Source organism: Xiphias gladius, chromosome 11, assembly GCF_016859285.1.
Source record: "Xiphias gladius isolate SHS-SW01 ecotype Sanya breed wild chromosome 11, ASM1685928v1, whole genome shotgun sequence".
NCBI lineage: Eukaryota > Metazoa > Chordata > Actinopteri > Istiophoriformes > Xiphiidae > Xiphias > Xiphias gladius.
Window position 1 is genome coordinate 5,244,023 of NC_053410.1, and position 22,647 is coordinate 5,266,669.

At 42.9% G+C, this 22,647-nt stretch overlaps 1 protein-coding gene across 1 annotated transcript; it reads right to left on the reverse strand.

The window, feature by feature from the left end:
• Positions 1–1,023: 1,023 nt before the first annotated feature.
• On the reverse strand, positions 1,024–21,778 carry wipf1b (WAS/WASL interacting protein family, member 1b). The gene is given in 11 exon segments (XM_040138742.1): positions 1,024–2,831; positions 3,410–3,523; positions 4,257–4,481; positions 4,635–4,735; positions 5,403–6,132; positions 6,252–6,392; positions 6,395–6,427; positions 6,746–6,875; positions 7,220–7,322; positions 15,450–15,557; positions 21,691–21,778. Coding segments are annotated over 9 exon segments (1,587 nt in total). The 5' UTR covers positions 7,280–7,322; positions 15,450–15,557; positions 21,691–21,778; the 3' UTR covers positions 1,024–2,778.
• Between the last annotated feature and the right edge of the window lie 869 nt (positions 21,779–22,647).

A 22,647-nucleotide genomic window follows, 5' to 3' on the forward strand; every position in this document is an offset into this window, starting at 1 on the left:
TGCTCACCAATGCTGTATGTGGACAGCCAGGGGGCGATTCGCAGTGCTGCAAATAATCAGGCTTCAGTTCTGGGACTGGAGGTGAGGTTTCACAGGATCCTAGATTCATGATGTTTTCTAGGGACTCAAATAAACCTTACACCGCTAAAAGTCCACCAAAGGAGGGTCTTTTGGTATTTTTCTATTCTATTCCCTTGTTGAAGAAATTTGTTTTTCAAAAATGGGAACTTTACTTTTCATCAAAAAGACAGAGTCAAAATCATCCATATTTTTTTTCCCCCATGCGTACATATTTCCTCCACTGTCCCACTTTAACTTATACCGATGAAATGAAATGAGGTATTGGAATTTTAATGAATAGCAACGACGCAAGACTCAATGTGTTTGATTTAGTTGGTCCACAGGCACACACTGGTGTATTTGAGACTCAGAGAAGTCACCTATTTGGATTTTTCTGTAGCTTGTGGGTTAACGGTGTCAAAGCCAAACTGTAAATCCTAGCGCATTCTATTGAAAACCCACAGTAGCTGTTAGAGATGGCTCTCTCCAACTCCACTTCTCAGGAGAACAGCACAAAAATCAGACAGTTAGGTAATAACCTCTACATGTTTGCAAAAGAATTTAACTATTGTATGTCATAGAAAAATGGCAGTCGAGTAGGGGAGTTGTCTTTGCAGCTGATACATTTTTGTCCAGAGATAATGTGAGATCCCTCATACTTGAACAGGAGCCCCCAGCTGGTTACAACTGATGCTGAGAACTTCATGATTGCACAACGTTACTGGGTGACAATAGTAAAATCAAATATCACAATAATTTTACTTTAATACCTTGATGACGATGATGACTGATGGCTGCAGATATTTACTTGTGAGAAAAAAAAAAAAAAAATCAAAAATGATAGAGACCATACAAATTGTACAAATGACAATATTTAAAATAATCATAATAGCCTAATTCCAGACAATGTCTTATATATCATGACACACTTTTGTATCAATGTATTGCCCAATTTTATTGCAAAAAAACATGTAAATGATGCATATTGCTTATCTGAAAATACAAAACCAGTCACCTCATCTGGATGCTGTCACTGCAACTCACTGCGCTTGCTTGCAATCAAATGATCGTCCTTTGTGTAGGAATATCCACTTACTTACAACGTATACTCCAATAAAAGCAAATTTCACCCCAGGTAGAGAACATTAAGCATTTTATTTATTGATGTAAATAGATTTGCTTCTGTATGATTGTCTTAGAGAAAAATGTTCCTTTGACCAACACATGATAATAATACATCACGTATACAAAAGACCATTCAAAGCAGTGCTGGGTGATGCCAAAACATAATACTGCACAGTTCTGAAACATAACTTAAAATAATACAGTCCTTCAATACCACTTGATTAAATCATACAGGTACATACTCAGATCCTCCATAATAAGTCAAGGCAGCTTTTAACAAAACAGCAAAAATTATAATCAGTTCAATTGTAAACCAATGCTGCAATGAACCCATACAATATCCTTTAAAACATCAAAATCATAAACATCAATGCATGCTCACATCACATGAAACAATCAAAGGAAAAGTACCATTCAGTGGTTCCAACAGAAACACATAGATGTAAATGAACATACCGTGGAGGCACATGTGGCTTTGGCGAATTAAACACCCGCGTTTCCCCTGATCTTTTATGCAGCGATGGCAGGAGGTTGTGGCCATTTTTAGCTTGGTTCCATGTTTGTCTATGCATTGATACTGTAATTGAGCCACTTTGCTATGCTAAATATTCTAGATGACGTGGCAATCGAGCTGCTATACTGCCTCTGTTTTTACATTTACGTCGGGCAGAGGTCATCCAACCCAGCTGAAGAAACACACATACATAATTTAAGGCACAATAGGCTAATTCCCTTAACTCTTTTTTAAGCAGCCTTAAAGTACAATCCTGAATAGAAAAAGGCACAAGGGGAACACTGGTACAAAAACAAAACAGAGAGAGACAGCTTATTAACACACTTGAGGAAGGCAACTGGTTGCATTATAAGCCCTGCACTGTTGCTGCATAACCCTGGGAATCCAATGTTGACAATAATATTGCCATAAGATGGTGATTTAGCTTTACCAAATGCTGTCTGGGCTGTGTCAACAGCGTGGGAAAGTCACATGTGCTACCTGTCACATTCTACTTTTATTTTTCAAGAGAACATTTGTATTCTTTTCTAAAAGTGTAGCTGGATGATGAAATATAATATCTAGCAAGCAATGTATGGAATCTATCAACCGACTGTGAGCAAATGATGAAATAGTTAGTTAATAGACCAAAGTCAATGCTGATCAAGGTTCATTAAAATACCACTGTTCATCAGTAATTCATGATTCACAGCAACCAGATCAACAAAGCCCACCGAAACCGCATCTTCCACACACAGCGTGGTTGTAAACGTGAAAAAACACTTTTTTTTTTCTCTCGTACCTAAGGAGGTACAAGTCTATTTTTCTTTTTTATCTGAACACAGTGTACCGGAGTAGAAACAGGCTTTGGTCTCTGACTATCGCCATTCAGCTGCTACAGAGAGACGTGATGTAAACTCCATATTTTGAGTCTGTCCTTTTACTTGGTCAACCGTACTTCAGGTCCGCTTTACACGTTGCAGTCCATAAAACAAACCAAATGCCGCGGTTCAAAGCACAATGAGCGCAACAGGGGTAGAGAGACAAGGAAGGAAACAGAGAGGGTAGTTCCAGGTGTCGTGAGGGCTGCCGCCTCTTCTTCACCTGGGTATCGGAGGAAGTGGAGGAGCTCCTCTCTCCTTTTTACCAGAACCTGGAAAGAAGAAAATAGACAGGGGAGTTAGTGTTTTCATTTGTTTTCCAGAGCAGGTTTAATTTTCTTCCACCAGGTGGCACTATGTGACAGTCCAGCTGGACTGTACCTCTAGTTACCTCCGGTGTCTGATAGCACACCTCAAAAAGTGAGGAATCTTTATACAAAGGCTGGTTATGGGGAAAGTAGAAAGTGATTAAAATATGATGAAAATCAAACACAGCTGAAGTACGGTTTTTTGTGCTCTAGTGTGTACCGTCTAGTTTTTGAGATAAATTTTCTTTCATTTGTCTCTTGTGGTCTACTTTTAGACAAACTGGCAAACAGGCATTTTCCATTTACAACTGAATATTTTCTCAATAGCACAATTTCTCCACCGGTTTCAAAGGGTTTTCACAGGCTGAGAAAAGTCAGAGACTCTAGGTTTTTATGAAAACTTCAGAAGGACAACGGAACAATCTGAAAACTGCACGACAGTCAAGCTGAGGACGGGGCTTTTTTCCCCCCTTGGGTCCCCAAAAACCACCATTTTGGAGCATTTTAAGTTTACAATATGTGTATGCATTTCTGTGTCTGACCTCTGCCGTCAGTCTTAGCAATCTTGCTGGGGTAGGTCTTCTGGAAGGGCACGTAGGGCTCAGGTGGAGGAAGGTCTGAGACTGGATGGAAGGTGAACCGACACTCCCACTCATCTGTTGATGGAGAGAAATTAAGCTCAGCGGTTCTCTCGTGACACAAACACAAGCACGTCATAAGTACTCATATAACTACAAACAACGGGTCGTTCACAGACGAGGGTCATATGGTTTAGGAGAAAATGAATGAAGGAAATGGATTTGTGTGGAACTGCAGGAAATGTGATTAAAAACTGTCAGACATTTCTGGGGCAGAAGTCTTAGGACCCCCTGTCACTACCTGTCCCACACCACTTTCCAAATCAAACTTACTTTCTTGGTTCAGGGGGATAAAAACAACACGAATGGAGGTCATCGGGTTTCTCTGCCATGGCTGAACAAAGTGGAACTCATGGTAAAAACAACACTGAGGGCAATGGGTTTCTCTTGGATAGACTGTGAGACTACAGTCTTCTAAAAACACAGTGAATCCTCTACAAGACATATGATTTGAATCATCTGCCTGCAAAGTTATCACTGGCACACATGGATTTATATATTAGACTTCTGTTTTGTTAAATTGCATGGTTTTTAATGTGCTTAAATCTACAGTATATGTAGTGTGCTTTTGCACCATTCTCCTGAATTTTTCTATTTTACTCTCTACTGGTGAAATACAGTATTTCCAGGTTTTTTTTGTGCCACAAGCTCCATTGGTGTTTGGTTTCTGCTCTCCATTTTCCACACAAAATATTTTATCAATATTCAAATTAAAAACCTTGATTTAAAACACCTTCAAGGATCTACTCACCCTGTATCTGGTTTTGGTGAGAGTTTTGGAAGCCGTTACCCATGGGTGGTGGAGGAGGAGGGGCTCCTCCTGTCCCTGGCCTGTCCGGAGGGAGGGGAGGCCTTCCGCCAGGTCCACCACGAGGTGGATCTGGGCCTGGCCGACCAATAGGGGAAGGAGCTGGCGATGACCTCACACTGCCCCCACCCACACTACGACTTGAGGGAGGAGGGGGAGGAAGAGGCCCTTTGGAAGTAAAAATGAAAAATCGACAAGTTAGCTGGTGAATGGTGGCTCCTGAGGTGAATGGTATTACCAGATAGCAGGTACACACGGTATCTTAAACATTTCTCATCTTTTTTACATGGTTTGTTCAGGTAATTGATCAAGGCTGTTCACCTGTGCGTGGTGAGGATTGGTTCCTTCCAAGAGATGGCGGTCTCTCGTTTGGTGGGGGAGGGAGAGGTCCTGCCCGGCCATGTGGTGGAGCTGGACCGTGGCTGGCAAGGAGAGGCAGAATTTTTAATCTATGTCTCAAATTCACAAATTTCGCAACAAGAATCATCTTAAAAAGAGAACAAGCAGTTAAGTAGATCTATCTTTAGTGGTGCAAATCAAAGACCTTGCTTATGAAATGTCATTACAACTTTGAGGAACACACTGTTGGTATGTTTGAAGCTGAATATACAGAATCGAATTCGTGGTAGGTCATACATCATCTTTCCAACAGCTACAGTTACCAACCCCATCAGCAAAGCAGTGAACCTCCCAAATACCGCAGTGAGTGTGCTCAGTGGCATCAGTATTAGACTGTGCAACACTGGGTTGCTCGCACATGTTAATGCACATTAGCGTGTGAATGTACAGCTGGAGGGAGCTAAAAAAAAACAAAAAAAAACAAAAAAAACCAACTGTATTTTACATAGTCAAAACGACCTAAGTTTTTAAAAAGGGACTGATTTTTTTTTTTGTACGAGGGAAGCAACATGAAGAAGTTTGCATGATGTGTGAGCTGCAGCGGAATAGTATGGCCATTAGATTTGAATTTATGCAAACTTTGACACCAAAGAAGATTTTACTATCAAGAACATTATCTCAGTGTATACACCAGGCTTCAATGCTACTAAACCATTAACACTTTCAGGCCATAACAAACTTTCCCAGTACCTGTTGAGTGAGCTATTCCTTTGGGGTAGACGAGGGGTGCTGTGGTCATCCCCTCCAGCTGGGGTGGGTGGGAGAGGGGGAGGGCCCGGTCGTCCCGGTGGGAGAGGAGGCACGCCCCCACCAGGTGAGGAACGAGGGGATGAGGAGGAAGAGATAGAGGAAGGGGGTTTGGAGTTGACAGAGGGGGGAGGAGGGGGCATGTCGCGGGGCATAGATGGCCGATGACCTCCCATAGGAGCTGGTGGTGGCGGGGGTCGCTCGTCTGGAAGTGGGGGTCTCCCTCCAGGAGCTGGCGGCAAGGGTGGTCGGCTGCTGTTTGGGGGCGGAGGAGGGGGTATGGAGAGGCCCGGTCTTGGCCCAGCTGAGGAGCCTCCTGGTGGGGGAGGGAGAGGTCCGTGTCTCCCTGGTTGAACACTGGGAGCCGGAGGCCCAGAGGCCAGGCTGGGTCTGGGTCCTCCAGGGAGTGATGGCGGAGATGGGCCTCCGCGAGACTGGAAGGTCTGGGATGGTCGAGGTGTGTTGGGTACGGGAGGAGGGGGGCCTCCTGAAGTGTCTTGTCTGGATGAGAAATTTGGGCGGCCCTTGGGAAGATCAGGAACGTTGCTACGGAAACCACCAGAGGCTCCCGGGAATTTAGGTGAGCCAGTGGAGCCACCACTGCCACCGAAGGGGCTGGGGCCACAAGAGCGGCCTCCTGGGGGGAGCACAGGTCCTCGGCTGGGTCCTGAGTCTGGATGGGTGAAAAGGCAAAATCTGTTGTTGTGGTGTAAAAAGTGTTACTAGACGCACTGCTTTGCGTTTTGTTCATTATCATTATCATCGTTATTAAAATGATCATATATTTTTTACCATTGCTGTCTCTGTTTGCTGCAGACCTCAGTTTAGGCATCCCTCCTGCAAACAGGCCTCCTAAACCAGCAGTAGCCCCGCCACCAAAACCCCCTCCACCTCCACCTCCTCCTCCCCCGCCGCCTCCTCCTCCTCCTCCCCGCCGCCTCCTCCTCCTCCTCCTCCTCCTTTGGGTTCTGAGAAGATAAATGAAAATGATTAGATTAATTGTTCATTTACAGGATACTTTTTATCTGTTTTGCTGCACATTTGTAAAAAGACGCGATGTGGGTCTTCAGGCCTGTGGGGGCCCATTAATCATTGAGTCCCACTAGTCCTTTATTTTTAATGTAAATTATTAGTTTCGGGACAGTCTGGTGTTGTGTGTGTCTTGAATTCTACTCTATTATAGTGACTTAGTGTTGTTTTATTTCCCTCCTTTGCCATATGACTAACTTAGTGTGACTAACCGGACTACAAACTAACTAGTGCTATTAAAAGAGGTCTTCACTTACTGTCCAATACGGGTCCACTGCGGTCATTTGTAACAGCTTTCTTTAATCTGGTGCCTTTCGAAATGTCACTCAACAGAGCGCTCCTTCCGTGCTGCTCTGTACGGCTTAGATTTGGCTTCTCTGTGTTGGCCTGAAACACAAACACACATGCAGGGGTATACAGTCACTGAGAAAGGGTAAGGCTGCACAAAACGCCCAGAAAGGGGGAAAACAACTCCGGATTTTATGGATTTTTGTGTTTTACCCAAAGTTCAACCATATTAGAGGGGATGACAGAGCGTAAAGGTAAAACCGTGAATAGATAACAGGCAGTGAGCGGACAAAAATCGGGATCACACAGACCAAACAGGAGAAGATTTGTTATGATATCATTTATTCACAAGATGTCTCTGCTCAGCTCGGTCAAGATGAAAGGGCAGCAGAGCTCACTGGACGGATGGACAGACAGATAGACAGACAGACAGTCTGACTTACAACAGCAAAGGTGGGAGGAGGGGGAGGCCCAGGGGGTGGTGGGGGAGGTGGGGCTGGCATCTTCCTCTCTTCACTTTATTCTATCTGCACTGGACGCTGCAGCCTGGAGGACAGAACACACAAACACTTTATAAAATAGAACAAGAAGAATAGAAAAGAAATCAAACATTCTGGTACTGCAAGTTGTTGTAGCAGTTGCAGTCAGTTTAATTTGACAAGGACAGATACCTCTTTCTTTCCAACCAGTACACGATGCGTGGGAAAGAGGCTGGGTTTCTGTTCTGTGTCAATACCACTGTAGCTGGAGCTCAAAATTAGCTTTCAAAATTAAGTGCGCCTTTAATGGCACATTAAAGCACATTTCAGTCAAGCCTAAACAGTAACTGCACGCAGTCGATTTAGAAACAGTTGGAGACACATGAAAGTTTCATCTCACAGAGAGTAGCACCTTCTGGTCATTCTGATTCTGACTGATTCTGTGTAAAATTCCAGACTTGTAAAAATGACTTTTCAGGGTTTGTCCTGCAGATGGGCACTGCAGGCATAATATATAAACCAATGAGACTTACAAAAGGACCCAACTAGCTGCATCCAAAAAAAAATACATTCATTATTAATACCAATAACACAACATACGTTTCACAGCCCTAAAACTAATTTATATTGGTTAAACAGTCTGCCAAATCAAATTACTGACATGTTAAGAGTCACTTCCCCATCTAAACTGTATGGTCCAGTGCACGCACGAAGCCAGTGCTAAACTTCTATTACCTCCTGTTACTCCCTGTTATAAGCAGGTTTAAATTGAAAGCTTAGAAGGTGTCAAAAAAAAAAAAAACACGTGAACATGGTTGAATTGTGACTACTGTAACTGGCAAAGGCGCACATATCATATCAATGATGCCATGCTTACTGTTAAAGCAAATCCCATCGTAAGAATTCTTACCTGTCAGAAATCTGCCAGAACTAAAGTCCCATAGTATCAGTTCTATAGCATTAAATTCACTTATCTTATCTCTGATGACAAGAACTAAGAGAATTAAGATCATAGAGTTAGGTCAGGTAAAATGCCATGAGCTAGAAAGCCACTTAAACAAGAGTCTAGAGGAAGAACGGGTACATAACTTACTTCCTCAAGTGCACGCTCGCACATTCAAATTCACAGCAAAATCTCCTCCACACATAAATACTCACACAGCTTGGCCTCTCGTTTCATTTTGAGGCGCACACACGCTCACTATCAGACCCTCCTCTAGGGGCCTCTTGCTTCCTGTATGGTGCTGACAAACAGGAAGTCACCACACGGCTCTGGCACCACAGCCATCCGGTTGCTGCGATGGTGATACCTCTACATCTCAGCTAAATATCATTTTGACATTCTCCTCCTCCCTCTCACTTTCATTCTATCAACCGTGCAACACTCCCGCAGTGCAATTGTTTATCATCTTTCTTTTTCTTCCTTTTCTCCTTTTGCTTTCTTCATCTGTTTGCATTGTCTTGACCTTCATCCTTAGTATCCCCTACCAGCCTTCTTCTCTCGGTCTGCCAGTCTCACCCAGTGATCTTTCCTAATCTCACTTGTTCCAGCATGGTCTGTCATCTTCAATGTCTCACACTGAAAACACTGAGATTCTGTCTCCATCAAAGTAAGGCCAGGTTGCTGGAGGAGAGAGGTGAGAGGAAGGAGGAAAAGCATGCTCACGGTACACAGGTTCACCTTTTCTAGCGTACCCTGAAGTCTGTGTTTTATTACAGCAACAGAGAAAGGGAACAGAAGAAACCCCGACTGTCTGGTAGCTTAAAGCAGGCAGACGTACCCACTGGGCTCTGTTCTCGCATGACACCGAGGTGTGAGCGGTTAACACAGGCCTGAATATCAAAATCTAACAGTCCTTGAAATTTGTGCCTTAAACCGAAACTGGGTCTGAGTGGTGAAGCATTTTGGTGATCCCGACTTTACTTCTAGAGCCACCAGCTTGACATTTGGAGTTCAGAGTGAAATATTTCTACAACGACTAAATGGATTTTCATGGAAATTGGTTTGAGATATACATGCCCCCACTCAGGATAAAATTTTTATAACTTTAGTGATTCCTGACTTCTCATCTAGCACCATCATCAGGTCAAAATTCAATTTTTTTTCCAATACTTTGGTTTCTGCCCACATACCTGGAAAACTACTGACATCCACATCAGCCCCGGCTGTACTCTGTGTTTAATGCTAATTATCAAATATTAGCATCCTAGCCTTAGCTTCCATCCTTGCAAGATGGAGAATATGGTAAGCATGGTACCTGCTCAACACCAGCATGTAAGCATTCCTATTGTATGTTCCCAATAACAGCATTAGCTTCTAGCGCACAGCACAAAGTAGAGCTTCATAGAGCCACTAGCATGTCTTACTCTTAGTCTTAAAGGTGCTAGTTTTTAAAGCCGAAATTCCGCAGATTAAATATATAAATGTGAAATTTTGGCAAAAACTAAAAAACAAACAAAAAAAACAAAACAAGCATGACAATCTGACAAGCGCTGGCGATGAGCAGATTTCACACAAGGTTTTTTTAAAACTGCATCTGTGATGCTGTTTATAAAAACAACCTTCTCTCTATTATATCCGTTTTGGCCTACGCAGACTAATAGACCATGAGGGCAAGAGAAAAACCCCTAAAAATGGCACAGAAAGCTTAACATAAGCTTAAACACTGAGTGAGAGCCAAACATAAACAGAACAACATTCCTCAGTATCAAGAGCCTGAACCTGCTGTACTTGTCGTGGAGACTGCGAACGTGTGCGATGTCTGCATGTGGCAACGCTAAAGTCGAATACTTAGGATGCTAAATACCATTAAGGGGAAGGTGCACTAGAAAATATAAATCGCACGTTAATTTTTGAAAGCATCGTCACTTTTGAGCATTTGCGGAGCAACGACTACTACAAGCCACTCATACCAATTTTGAATTGCAGCAGAAAACAGTCGGAGCCTGCCAGTGTCTTCTACATGTTAACAACGTTTGCCAAACATTGGAGATCGCCCATTTAACCATGCCTCTCTTAGTGCTAATACAGATCAGGAGGAGAGGTCTGGAGATGACAGGTACAAACTGGGCCACACTTTGAAGAGTTGTGTAATTGGCACGAACTCTACAACATAACAGGAGTTATGAACATGAATTTGAGGATTACAGGACAGTGCCCTAAATAGATGTGCACTCACAGCTTGTGCTGGACACAGTCTTTTCACCCATTTGTCATGTGAAAAAGGTTCAGTAACAGCGGTGCTGCAACTAATGCTCGCTGTCAATACCTTTTCTTTTGAGTAATCAATTATTGACTTCCTTTTATGTGTCAGAATTAAGATGAACCATCATCACGAGTCAAGGGCCTGATATTTGCTTGCTTAGTGTGACCAACAGTCCAAGAGCCCATAAAAAGCATCATTATATAAAGCAAAGAACCAGATCAAGCAACTAACCAGCAAATACTTGACATTTCAACTTAATGACAGAGAATTAGTAAGATATAATTCATCAGAACTATATCTTAAAATCACTTACATTTCTGTTAATCATTTAATCAAATAATGGATTAAAAGACAGAATTTTTTTTTTTTGTTTCAGAATTATCAGGAGTCATTCTTCAGTTCGGCAAATGAAACAAACTCTGTTAGGGTACAGTTTTGGCTTGGACAAACTTTTTAACTAAACAGGAAAACGTCACTCACAGAAGAGAACTTCTAAGCAAACACTGGCTGTAGAAGCCGCGCTGGCAGATTTAAGATTTAAAGCCGCGTGCAAATGTGCGTGTTTCCGCTGTCAGAACATCTACAGATGTTTCTATTTGGCCTCCACCATGACTGAACCCTCTGCGGCAGAGAAATGTATTTCTGTCTCTCCGTGCTGAGGCTATTTGATTGCATTTTAAAATATGCAGCCAATTTACGAAATTTCAGCAGACCGCGCTGAACTTAAAGGGTAGGGTGGTCATCCAGAAAGGGCCGAGGGCGAACACTGTCCAGTCCTACTTTAGTCTATAAATATGACTGAGGTGATTTCACAGCTTTAATCAGGATATAGAGACTAATACATCGACTCATTTCCTGCAGCAGTGATGAAATGACATTGACACAACTGCAGATGTGAGAGAAGCAGATAAAACAAGGCAGGAAGACGGAAGTCAATGAGACCGAGTTTCTTACTATATGTTGAAAGGGAAGGAGACTGTGATGGAAAACCCCTCCACAGTCACCTCTGGAAATGCAATTTGCACAATGGAATTCAAAATACACAAAACTGCGATGACTTGAACCAAGCAAACCGGAGTTTGCAGTTACTGCAAAATTTTGCAGATGACAGTGAAGCGGCTCTGAGTGAATGCAGAAAGACATCAACTTCCGCCATAGGAAGGCCTGTGTGTTGAAATTTAAAATGCACTACACAGCTTCTTTCTTTCTCTGGATGAATTCAGAAGCTGAGTATATATCTCTATCTCATACTCACACAAAGATTCACAATGGCTGCCTTGAGACACACACACACACACACACACACACACACACACACACACGGCTCACATATGTTTCAGTTTACAAATGGCCATAGAAAAAGGCTTCTTTATCCTGCCACTGAACCTCCTGTGCTCTGTGACCTCATTAGAGTTACTGCACACATACAGAGACAGACAGACAGAAGAAAGACAGACAGAAGAAAGACAGACAGAAGAAAGACACACACACACACACACACACACACACACACACACACACACACACAGAATTATTTTAAGCAATTAAAAAAGTTTTTTTTTAAGCATGACTAAAAAAAGACTGTGGTTCAATGAAGAAACATGTGGTTTTTACAGGGGTAATAGTAGGTGGAAGTGGGTATATCATTAAGTGGAAACCTCCCATGACTTTTCACTCAACCCTGCTCAAGCCCTCAAACAGCTCAGCGGTAAATGGTAAGGTTCCAGAAACAATAACATAATCAAACACACCTCATGTAATTCAACACTTAGCAGCCTTCAACTAAGATATATTTATAAACCTCGCTCCATTGCAGATCATCAAGAAATATGTAGAGTGCTGCCGGTCATAAAAAAATAATAATAAAAAAAAAAAAAAAAACCTGAGGTAATTTCACACATTTCTAATGCAGCCCAGGGTAAAAAATAAATGTGTCAGCTGTGCAGTAACTGCTGAGTGTCTAAGCTAACATCCTGTGGCGTGTTCACATACATTTGCTCACATACACCGGCTGTATCTGGCAACAGATGTGGTTCTATTGCAGTTGATTTAGACTTCAACCTAGCAAGGTAATTTTACCTCTTGAACATTCTTCAAATAAAGAATTAAATGCTGAATACATTTCATGATGGAAACAATCACAAACAAATGTCTTCTCTAGAAAAGGACCTTGGGTATTTGCCTTATTGATTGAAGGATTTCTGTATGTCTGTATTTCCTCTCTAGATATATGTGCTTGTGTAAACAGATGTGACTTAAGGACATTTAAATATGGAGTTGAGCGACCTCTGTAAATATGGAAAAAAACTTTAAACAGGCTTGAAGAGCTTCTAGCACACATGCATTATACAGGTGCTTCTAAACTTTAACAAAACTCCAGCCCTGGCAGATCAACTCACTGAGAAGTCGCGATATAACCACCTCTTCTGTTTGTTTTTTTTTGGTTTTCATCAATGGAATAAACCACTTCCTCTGTGTTACTCAGAGTCATGGAAACAGCAAATAAGCTGAATTTTTCAGGTGATCTTACAGCTGAAAGATTTGACTTTCACCATCAGTCAACTTCCGTAATTCTGGATGGTAAAAATCCACTTAGCAAGTATACTAGTGGCCACTGAGGCTCATCAGGTGCTATAGATTTTTTATTGTTTTGTATTTAAATCTCAGTTGCTCATCTTTGTTTCATGTTTAGTCCGAATATCTATCTGAGGTGACATGCCAAAATTTAAAAAAAAAAGTTTATTAATTAATACTGATCAAGTCCTATACATCTATAGTGCATACTATTTCAACTCTATGACAAACCAAATCACTGTCAAACATGGCAATAAAACACTGCAAGTACAAAATTTAGAATATCTTCAGAAAAAAAAAATCGAAATTAATTCATTTTACTGTATACAAAAAAGGGACTGATTGTTCCCAATTTCTGTTTCACAATGATGTAGACAAGAGAGCTGTCTGAGAGCATCAGAAATGCTATTATCAAAAAACATAACAATTCCAAGGCTACAAGCCATTCACCAAAGATCCTAAAATCCCTGTTTCGACAGTTCGTAATGTTATCAAGAAGTTTCACAATCATAAAGCTGTTAAGACGCTTCCAGGACATGATGCTACGAAGAAACTCAATGAGAAAAGACCACATAGGTTGAAGCAGATTGTGGAAAAAAAAAAACACTACGCAAGACATGTAAAGATCCTCAGGCTGACCAATGGAGTGGTGGTTTCAGCACGTACCATACGCCACACAATAAACCAAGTAGGACTCAATGGGCGAAGGCCAATTGTTATGTTCCACTACTGAAAGAAAGGCACAAAAAGGAAAGAGTAACGTCTGCAAAAACTTTCATAGATTAGCCACAGTCTTTCTCGGATAATGTTCTGTGAACTGATGAAACCAGAGTAGAGCTCTTTGGGAATGCAGCGCATCAGTTTGTTTATAGGCGACGAAATGAAGCCCATAAGGAAAAGAACACCCGACCTACAGTAACACGTGGTGGAGGCTCTATCATGCTGCGGGGCTGCTTTGCTGCCTCTGGTAATGGAGGCACTGAGTGTATCAAAGGAGTGATGAAATCAGAAGGTTACCGAGGCATTTTAGAGCAAAATGTGTTTCCCCAGTGTCAGAAAACTAAGTTTGAGGCGAAGGTCTTGGGTGTTTCAGCCACACAACGACCCACATCACACGTCCAGCAGCACACAACGAGACCTGACCTAAATCCCATTGAAAACCTTTGGAATGCTGCAAACTTAGAAGAGCTTGAACGCATAGCAGTGGAAGACTGGCAGACACTGCCAGCAGACAGGTGCAAGAAGCTTCTAGATGGCTACAAGAAATGCTTAGAGGCTGTGATTGTTGCCAAAGGTTCTGCAACCAAAATAATCTGGGGTACATTATTATTATTTTAATATTATGCAATCATAAGTCTGATGTATTGAAATGCTGTGTAAAAAAAATACCTTAATCCTCTTGTCAAAGTCCTTAAATACACAAGAACCTTCCTGTCTGAATCCTGTTAGTTCTACTAGGGCTGCACTGATTTGTAACTACTTTGATAATTAATAGTTTCAGTAATTTTTCAAGCAAAAATACCAAAAATTGTTTTTCATCCCCTCAAATTTGAAGATACTCTGCTCTTCCTTGTTTTATATTATTGTAACTTGATTATCTCTGGGTCTTTGACTGTTGGTCGGACAAAACAAGACATGTGAAGCCGTGACCTTGGACTCAGAGAAACTTGATTAAAAAAAGAGAAAATAATCTGATAGATTCACTGATAATGAAAATGATCGTTAGTTGCAGCCCTAAATTCTACCATAAAGAATACTGGACGTTGCTGATGACAAAATGAAGGCTAAACCTTGATTAATTGACAAATTACATTATTTTCTCCTGAACGGTTCAGGTAGCTGACCTTGACCTCTGACCTTCCTACGGAGCTTAGCTTCTTAAAAACACTCACAAGATGTTTAAAAGTAAAGACACCTGGCTCTGTGATGAAAACTAGACATGCTTGAGGAGGCAAAGCAATATGCCCACAATTCGCTTTGAGTCTAACCTCAAAGCTAGTCTATTGTGTCTGGTCTCAGTAAATTTAGTTTCCCACTCCATAATCAAAATTTTCTGTTGTGTGAGTCAGCGTTTTAAAAATAACGACTGCATTCTTGATGGAAAAATTACTGAAACAATTAATCGAAAATCAGAACAGTTGCAGATTAATTTTCTGTGCAGCTGTTCACAAAGCTTTAAACAAGACTGGGCCACGGTCTTCCAATAAACTACAGCCGTACATATCAGCAGTTCTTTCAAACAGATCATTTTTTCATTACTACATCACAACAGGCAAAGTATTGGCAAAAAAGTGGCGAGTAGACTTGAGACAGGCTTCGGGCCTATTAAGATGTCAGCTTTTCTGGTGACTCTTACTACAACATGGTGAAAATCCTATCAGTGGAGAAAAAGAAGTATCAGCGAGTCTACTTACTCAATCTGTGTCCATAGAAGAATCAGCAGTATGTTGAGAAGACAGTAGAAGAAGCACCTTAGTTCATTCCTCATAAAAATGCAAAATGTGAAGAGCAGCCACATACAGCTGAAAACAGAAAAAAGCGGAAGATTAGCAGCATCGAAAAATGTTTGAAAAAAAAAAAAAACATTCAGCACTGGGGAGAACTTCTTGATTCCTCTTCCTCTAAACTCACATTGCGCATACAGAGAAGTCCCACGCAAGCCTTATATACGGTACACGCCACTTCCTCTTTTTCAGTTCCCCACCCAGGGGGTGGATTCCCAACAGGGTTTAGGATTAAACTGAAGTCCGCAACGAGGTTTTACGAGATAGAGAAATATCGATCCACCATATTTCTGACACCTGAGGAGATCATTTCAGCCACCCAGGTAGAAGTCCGACAAAATATAAAACTAGAATGCACGTAGAGGGTGTATTCATCCACCAGGGCTGCATAAACCTCTAAATGTAATTTAATAACAGAAAATGTTGAGAATTTTACATCGGTGTTATATATTTTTTATTATTTTGGTGGAGAGTCAGAACTTATTTTGGATCTAAATCGGTCTACGGCAAATGCATAAACTCAAATACAGCAAGTGGCCGCGAACGTCCTTTCCTGAAAAATCCATTAGTTTCAAATATCACACTTCATTTTTAAGACTTACACACAGTAATGCAACAGTATTGCCACATATGACAAAGCAACAAGACACGTGCACACTGAACAACACTGAGGAAAAGTAAAAGATGCTTAGGAAAAAGTAACAGCCAACAAGAAAAGAGAGGCGAGGACAAGTAATGAGACAAAGCATGGAGAAAAATGAAGGCAGAGAGGGTGTATGCTGCTGTTCCAGTTTTCTGTATTGTGTACTTCTCCATAAATTTCTTTAATCGTCTATTCTATTTTTTTTGTTGCCACTGCATCCTGCTAATTCACTGGAAATTGGGGCATGGACATGAGGCTAAAAATATATATTTTAAGGTTGCATTCTGGTGTCTTGAGCTGCTGCGTGTTCAACAGGACTGGACTGGAATGCTTCCACGCATCGTACCGTACGTACGAAGAAAAACAAACATTAAAGGAAAACCTTTTCCTAGGTTTTATTTATAGACAATGAATTGCAGCTTCTATTTAACTGTGAGTGAATTAATCCCAGCCCCTAGTGCCGCTGGACTTCCTGTGCTCTCAGTGTCACACTTCCTGCCTCGCAACACAGTGAGCGGCGCTCTGCCAACCCACCATCGGCTGTACTTCAATACTCTCCCCCTAGTCTCGTTTTGACAGCCAACACAGCACCAGAGCCGCGTCTTAAGGAGACACCTTGGCTTTCTCCCCAGTACTCAGATATTTTTCTTTACCAGGCTCCGGTCTACAGTGAGGGGAAGAATGTGTCTGAGCTGGTACTGCAGTTAGCCATAAAAAAGGCCAATGTTCCCCATGGAGGCCACTGCAATTGGCAAATGCTTCAAGAACAAACAAAAAAAAAAAATGCTCACATTGTTAAATCAGCTCCAAGTCTTTACACAAAACAAATGTACAACAGGAAGTTCAAGACTCCACATGGAAAGCTACAAGAGCCTTTTCATCACCGCAGACACTGGAATTGATACTGGTAACTTGACTGAGAATGAAACAAACATCCAAAAACCAAACACACCTCCACATCCCCATCAAAATCTGGATTGGACAACTTGCATTACCCCATTGTTGTAAAAAAAAAAAAAAAAAGAGAACAAGTCAGCCTTCGGATATTCTTGTAACTTTGGTGGTTTAAAAAAAGTAACAGAAACACACGTACATCATGATACAATGCCATGCAGTAAGGAGCCATTTGGAGAAACCCATTATGTCCTGTTGAAACTTAGACGCCAAGCAATTATTCCTTTAAGCGTGCGACACAATGCAGGTTTCTTTTTTTGGTAAGTGCTATCGTCATGGCTGACAAGTTTTCCCCACTAACACATTACATCATGTTGCAGTATTTTGTGAGTGCAGCATCAGCAATTCAGGCCGCAACTACGGTAAGGCCCAACAAAAACTTAAGCAACACGTGTGGGTGATACTCAGCTGAATGCCAGTCGACGATTCAGCTTTAAAAAAAAAAAAGGAACAGCACAACCTTCTGGGAACTACGCTCTCTGGAGGAGAGGTGGATGAGAAGACCGAGACCTGTCTCATATCTCACCATAAAACTGCAGACTGTCGTTTTAACACTTGGGAAGAAACAAACACGAATAACGTGTTAATTATGGATATGATAGTGGTATCGATCCTCTCATCGAACACCGTGTCCAAACAATCGGCTGCGTTTTTCAGACCGAACAGGTATGCTCTTATTTCAATCGATACAGACGTCTGCACAAGGTGTGCTGGGGGGGCCGAATGCCTGTAAACACGGCCCAAAGTCTATTGTTCCCCGTTTTACGCGCGTAACCAAAGTGATTGCGTGTCGTGCTCCGAGCGTTTCCAAAACACGGGTGCAGATTTCAATATCTTCCAAAATGTCAAACGATGGCTTTAACAAGAGTCCGACATCACAAATGATATGTTCAGGGCAACAAAATAGGGAACTTGCAGAGGTAGAGAGAGGCCAGAAGGTTGTGCTGCCAGAAATACTGATGCATCAGTCGCAAACGCTGATATATTATACGCTGCCGCGAGGGGGGAAAATACCAGAGATCGTGATAACATAAGCTCTGACAATTTCAACAAAAAAAAAAAGCTTCACCAAATTGGTGGTTCAGGGCTGCTGTGTTGCAGTGTGTTTGTAATGCTACACACACCCCGTGCACTCCTCAGAATCGTATTATCATCATTGCGTCTCAAGCCCCCTTCATTTTTTCCAGTTTCCGCCATATCAAGACTACAGCCCGCTGTGGCAACAGGAGCCGGGCTGTCTCAATATTTTCAGTACGTCCTCGCTGTTACTGTCTGACATCAGCACTAGCCCCACAGAGGCCCTGTGTCTCAGCAGACTATGAAGCGATGTCAGCAGGTTCAACAGTGTCCTGGCGTTTTCATCTCACCACATAACCTGGAATTTGGTAGGTCACATCCAGACGGCCAACACCGTCCTCAAATTCATCCACTTACACAGCTGAGAAAGGAGAATGAAGAGAGAAGAGAAGAGAAGAGAAGAGAAGAGAAGAGATCCTGTCTGTCACAGTCACATGAACATTAGTACAGCTCGCCTGCAGGCTACTCAGCCACTTTAGATGCTTTGTGATCACACATCACACCACATATGACTCACATACATAAATATACAACACAGTTTAAATCGAACGCCAGAGACACCAGAATATAAGGGAGAGGGATCAATTATTATGATAAAGCTTTTCAAGCTTATCTCTTTTTAGCAGAAACTTACATTTACTCACAGGGTCTCACTGATAAGCCATAACATATATTTTTTCTTTTTAATAATACGTTCCAACGTTTTTTTTTTTTACTGGCGTAGGTTTGTGGCAAAATGTACGCTGCCCCCCGAACAGGTTTCCACCACAGGGCTTGTACACACAGATGCACCAACTTGGATTGTAGGAGGGACAGTGGACACTGAGCCACTGGGCTGCTCTGATGATATACTACACGGTTTATAATCATGTGGTGGCGGTAGAGTGAAGAGAATTGAGCAACAGTCACTGCCATGTGTGGCGTTCTCTGGCCTGGAAATAGTTTGTGATGAAATTCCTCTTGATGACTTCGACCCGTTTGCATTAATAACACGTAAGGCACATGGTCATGAGTGTCAGTGCTGGATGGACAGAGAGGTTCAGGGATCACATGCTTCACAGGAGAAACAGAGCTGAGCACAGCATTGCCTTATGTTTCTACTACTCCCGAACACGCTAAACAAATGCACATTACTATCCTCCGCCTGCAAAACACGAGTGACGACGCTAAACGATGCTGCAGTTCTTTTCACACACGTATCTGCTCATCTCTGAATGTACGGTAGGAAACGATGAGAGGTCCTTTGGAATTTCTGACCTAGTTTCGAGAGGCGACTCAAGATAAATTTGAACAAATGGAAGAGCGGGGAGACACCCAGCCCCTCACTCCCTAACCAGCGCCGGGTTCGTCCCAGCGCGCTCCGGAGGAATGCCAGGAAGTCAGAACTACAACGAGCCAAAACTAGTTCTGTGACAAAGCACGTGAATGAGGACACAACCAGAAGGAACATGAGCACACGAAACAGGCTCCACTTTGCTGATCAGACAAAGACGAGCATCGATATGATCAGGCCAGAACCTCACATAGCAGCCATCAGTGTGTGTGTGTGTGTGTGTGTGTGTGTGTGTGTGTGTGTGTGTGTGTGTGTGTGTGTGAATGTGAGGCATTGTAAAATGCTTTCAAGTGCTCTCAGGTAAAAGTGTAAGTGCCGTCCATTTCCGAAATAAGAACACCGACCCCCAAGGGCAGTTTGAGTCCTTAGGCGCCAGCACCGAGCAGCAATGTAAAACAGCGTCTTGTTGTGGATGCTGCTTGTACAAAGCTCTGGGAGACCTTCGGATTTATGACAGAACCAGGTTTGACAACTAACAGTTCACACAAAAGTCAACACAGTCACAAGCCTGCGAGCCATAATTCCAAGGATGTATGTATGACAGTTACCAATTTGTGCAAACTCATTTCCTAAATTGATCCTTTAAATTTCTCTTCTACGGTAAAGTTCCACTGTTCTGTGGCCAAGCTGCACTGTGGCTTGCTACTAAAGACAAAATCGACTAAAACAAATGAGTTGTTTGGAGAAATCGGTGGACGTGATCTGTTTTCTAGAGTCGTATAAAAAAAAAAATGATGCAGTAAATTCGGGATATAATAAACCTGACCTGAGTTTCTACTGACATGTAGGATACTTACTGCAATATTTAGTTGGCTTTTTTTTGCCCCTAACCTTACACGGGCATTCAGTTTCAATTCAATAAGCACTGTGATTCAGAGAATATCTTAGTGCTGTGCTTCTTTTGGGAAAACTGGATTCAAGCCCCCCCCCCCACACACACACAAAATAAAGTGGCGCTAACTGGAGTCCCCCATGGTTGTGTAAATTCACAACAAGGTTTTAGGTCAACTTATACTATGAATCAGTGCTTCCAGTGGAAGCTTATCAACTTTCAGTGTAATCGACGATATGATCACAGCACAAATGAAAGCAAAGTGTAATCACGGCGCACAAAATTAGATGATAAAGTTGTTTGGTGACGCGCGATGAGTTTCCTCTGATGTCATGCATGCAAATGTTAGAAATGTTGACTCAACAAGTCCAACCAGGGCTGAGAAAAGCCAGCCGAGGCACCAGGAATGGGAAGGCGAGCGGTTTCATTCCTCCGCAGCTCACCAGGTCGGTGTCGCGGCGACGTACGTGCGCCTTGAATCCCCCCATTCAAAGCGGGCCCGATGTTTACAGAAGCCAGCTCGGCCTCAGAGCAGGTTTGTGTCTGTGTCGGGCCTGGCGGCATTCTGTCGAGCAGGTTGTGGACAAACGCTCACACACCTACAGATTCCTCCTCCTCAGCTCTCCGACTCTAGGCCGGCTAATGATGTGGATGATGTGTCCGGCCGAGGTCAAGAGCCTGTCTTTTATCGTGCACATGCGTGTGTGTGTGTGTGTGTGTGTGTGTGTGTGTGCGTGTGTGTGTGCTCGTGTGTCCACCAGTTTTCCCTCCTCCCCTACAAAGCTCTTTGAAAATAAAATCCAAATATGTGGAAACAGTGCAGTCCAGTCCTCCCGCTCTCCAGCTCGTTCCCTCCTCGCCGCGCAGCCCTCTTGACAGTTACACAACTCGAAACACATGCCTCGCGTCCTGCTACGTCCGCACCGCAGACTAGTGTGGGAAAACACTGAGGGTTTTCAGAGGGAACACAGTCAACGGAAAAACACACATAGACCATCACTTGTGGGAGAAAGAAAGGACAAACCCTGGCCAGTTGCCAAAGCCCTTGCCAGAGCCCTGTGCCACTTCTCAAGACGTTTTGCAACCGACGAAACGCTTCTTTAGACGCCGAGATAAACAATTCGCCTCGACCCCTTCGCCACCAGCGCTCGAGTCGCTCCCGGCGGTTTTCTGGAAGATGACAACTTCTCGCCCTGGCTTGTAAACCGAACTCGGGTCCCACGGTTTCCGCCTCTGCCTCAGCTCTCGCTCCCGGACGCGCACACGAACGCGAGGCGCAGACCGAACTTGGGACGACGTCGGCTCAACCTACCTCTGCCAGTCCGAGACGCCGTGCGCGGCTAGTGAGCTCCCCCTTCGACCGTCGGTGTGCCGCCGTCGGTGTCGAGGACCGCTGCGCAGGCGACCCTGACGTCTGCGGTGGGGAGGACGGGCGGACCGGCAGGCGGGCGGGCGGACCGGCTAAACTGGCCTCACCCAGAGCCTTTAGTAGGCAGGGTTGAGTAAAGTCTCGCCAACGGAACATCATGTGGGAAACATCATCTTCGGGAGGAGGAGGAGGAAGAGGAGGAGGACATTTTATGCTTAGTTTTCTAAGCATAAACCATAAACATTACAAAAAAAAACAACAACAGCTCACTGGAGAGGCACCGTACCCAAGGTGGTTAAGAGTGTGGTGTCGGTCTGATTTGAAATACGTAGCCACTTTTCAACTCAGGTTAACTAGTTGGTCTGTGGTTTACTGTTTGCAAAACATGTGCCTCCTTAGACCCTCTTTGCATAGAAAATGCTTACGCTACATCTTTTCATCAATAAAGGTTAATTTAACAAGGCAAAAATCCACATTTTCACACATCAGTGCTAAGCAGCAGTGTCATCTACTCATGTCAGGACTTACTAGAAACTGAGCTGACAACCATCTATCAGCTGTGGCCGGATTGGCCTCCTAATGGGGTCCGGGGGGGGGAAATCTGCTGTTGACCATCCCCCTCCCAAGTACATGGCAGTTTCAGTATTTCCCCAGGCACCCAGAAACCAACCAGCACTCTACTGCTGAAATGATTAGATGATCTATCGATTAGTTGATGACAGAAAATTAATGGCAACAATTTTGATAATAGATTTTACATTTAAGTCATTATGAAAGTAAAAGTTACTAAAGTATTAATAATGAAAAATAATTTTGGTTTTCGGCCTTACAGTTCCGCTATTACGGAATAAAACTGCCTTTGCATGAGATTTTCAGAGTGTGAGTCAAAGATGAAAGAAT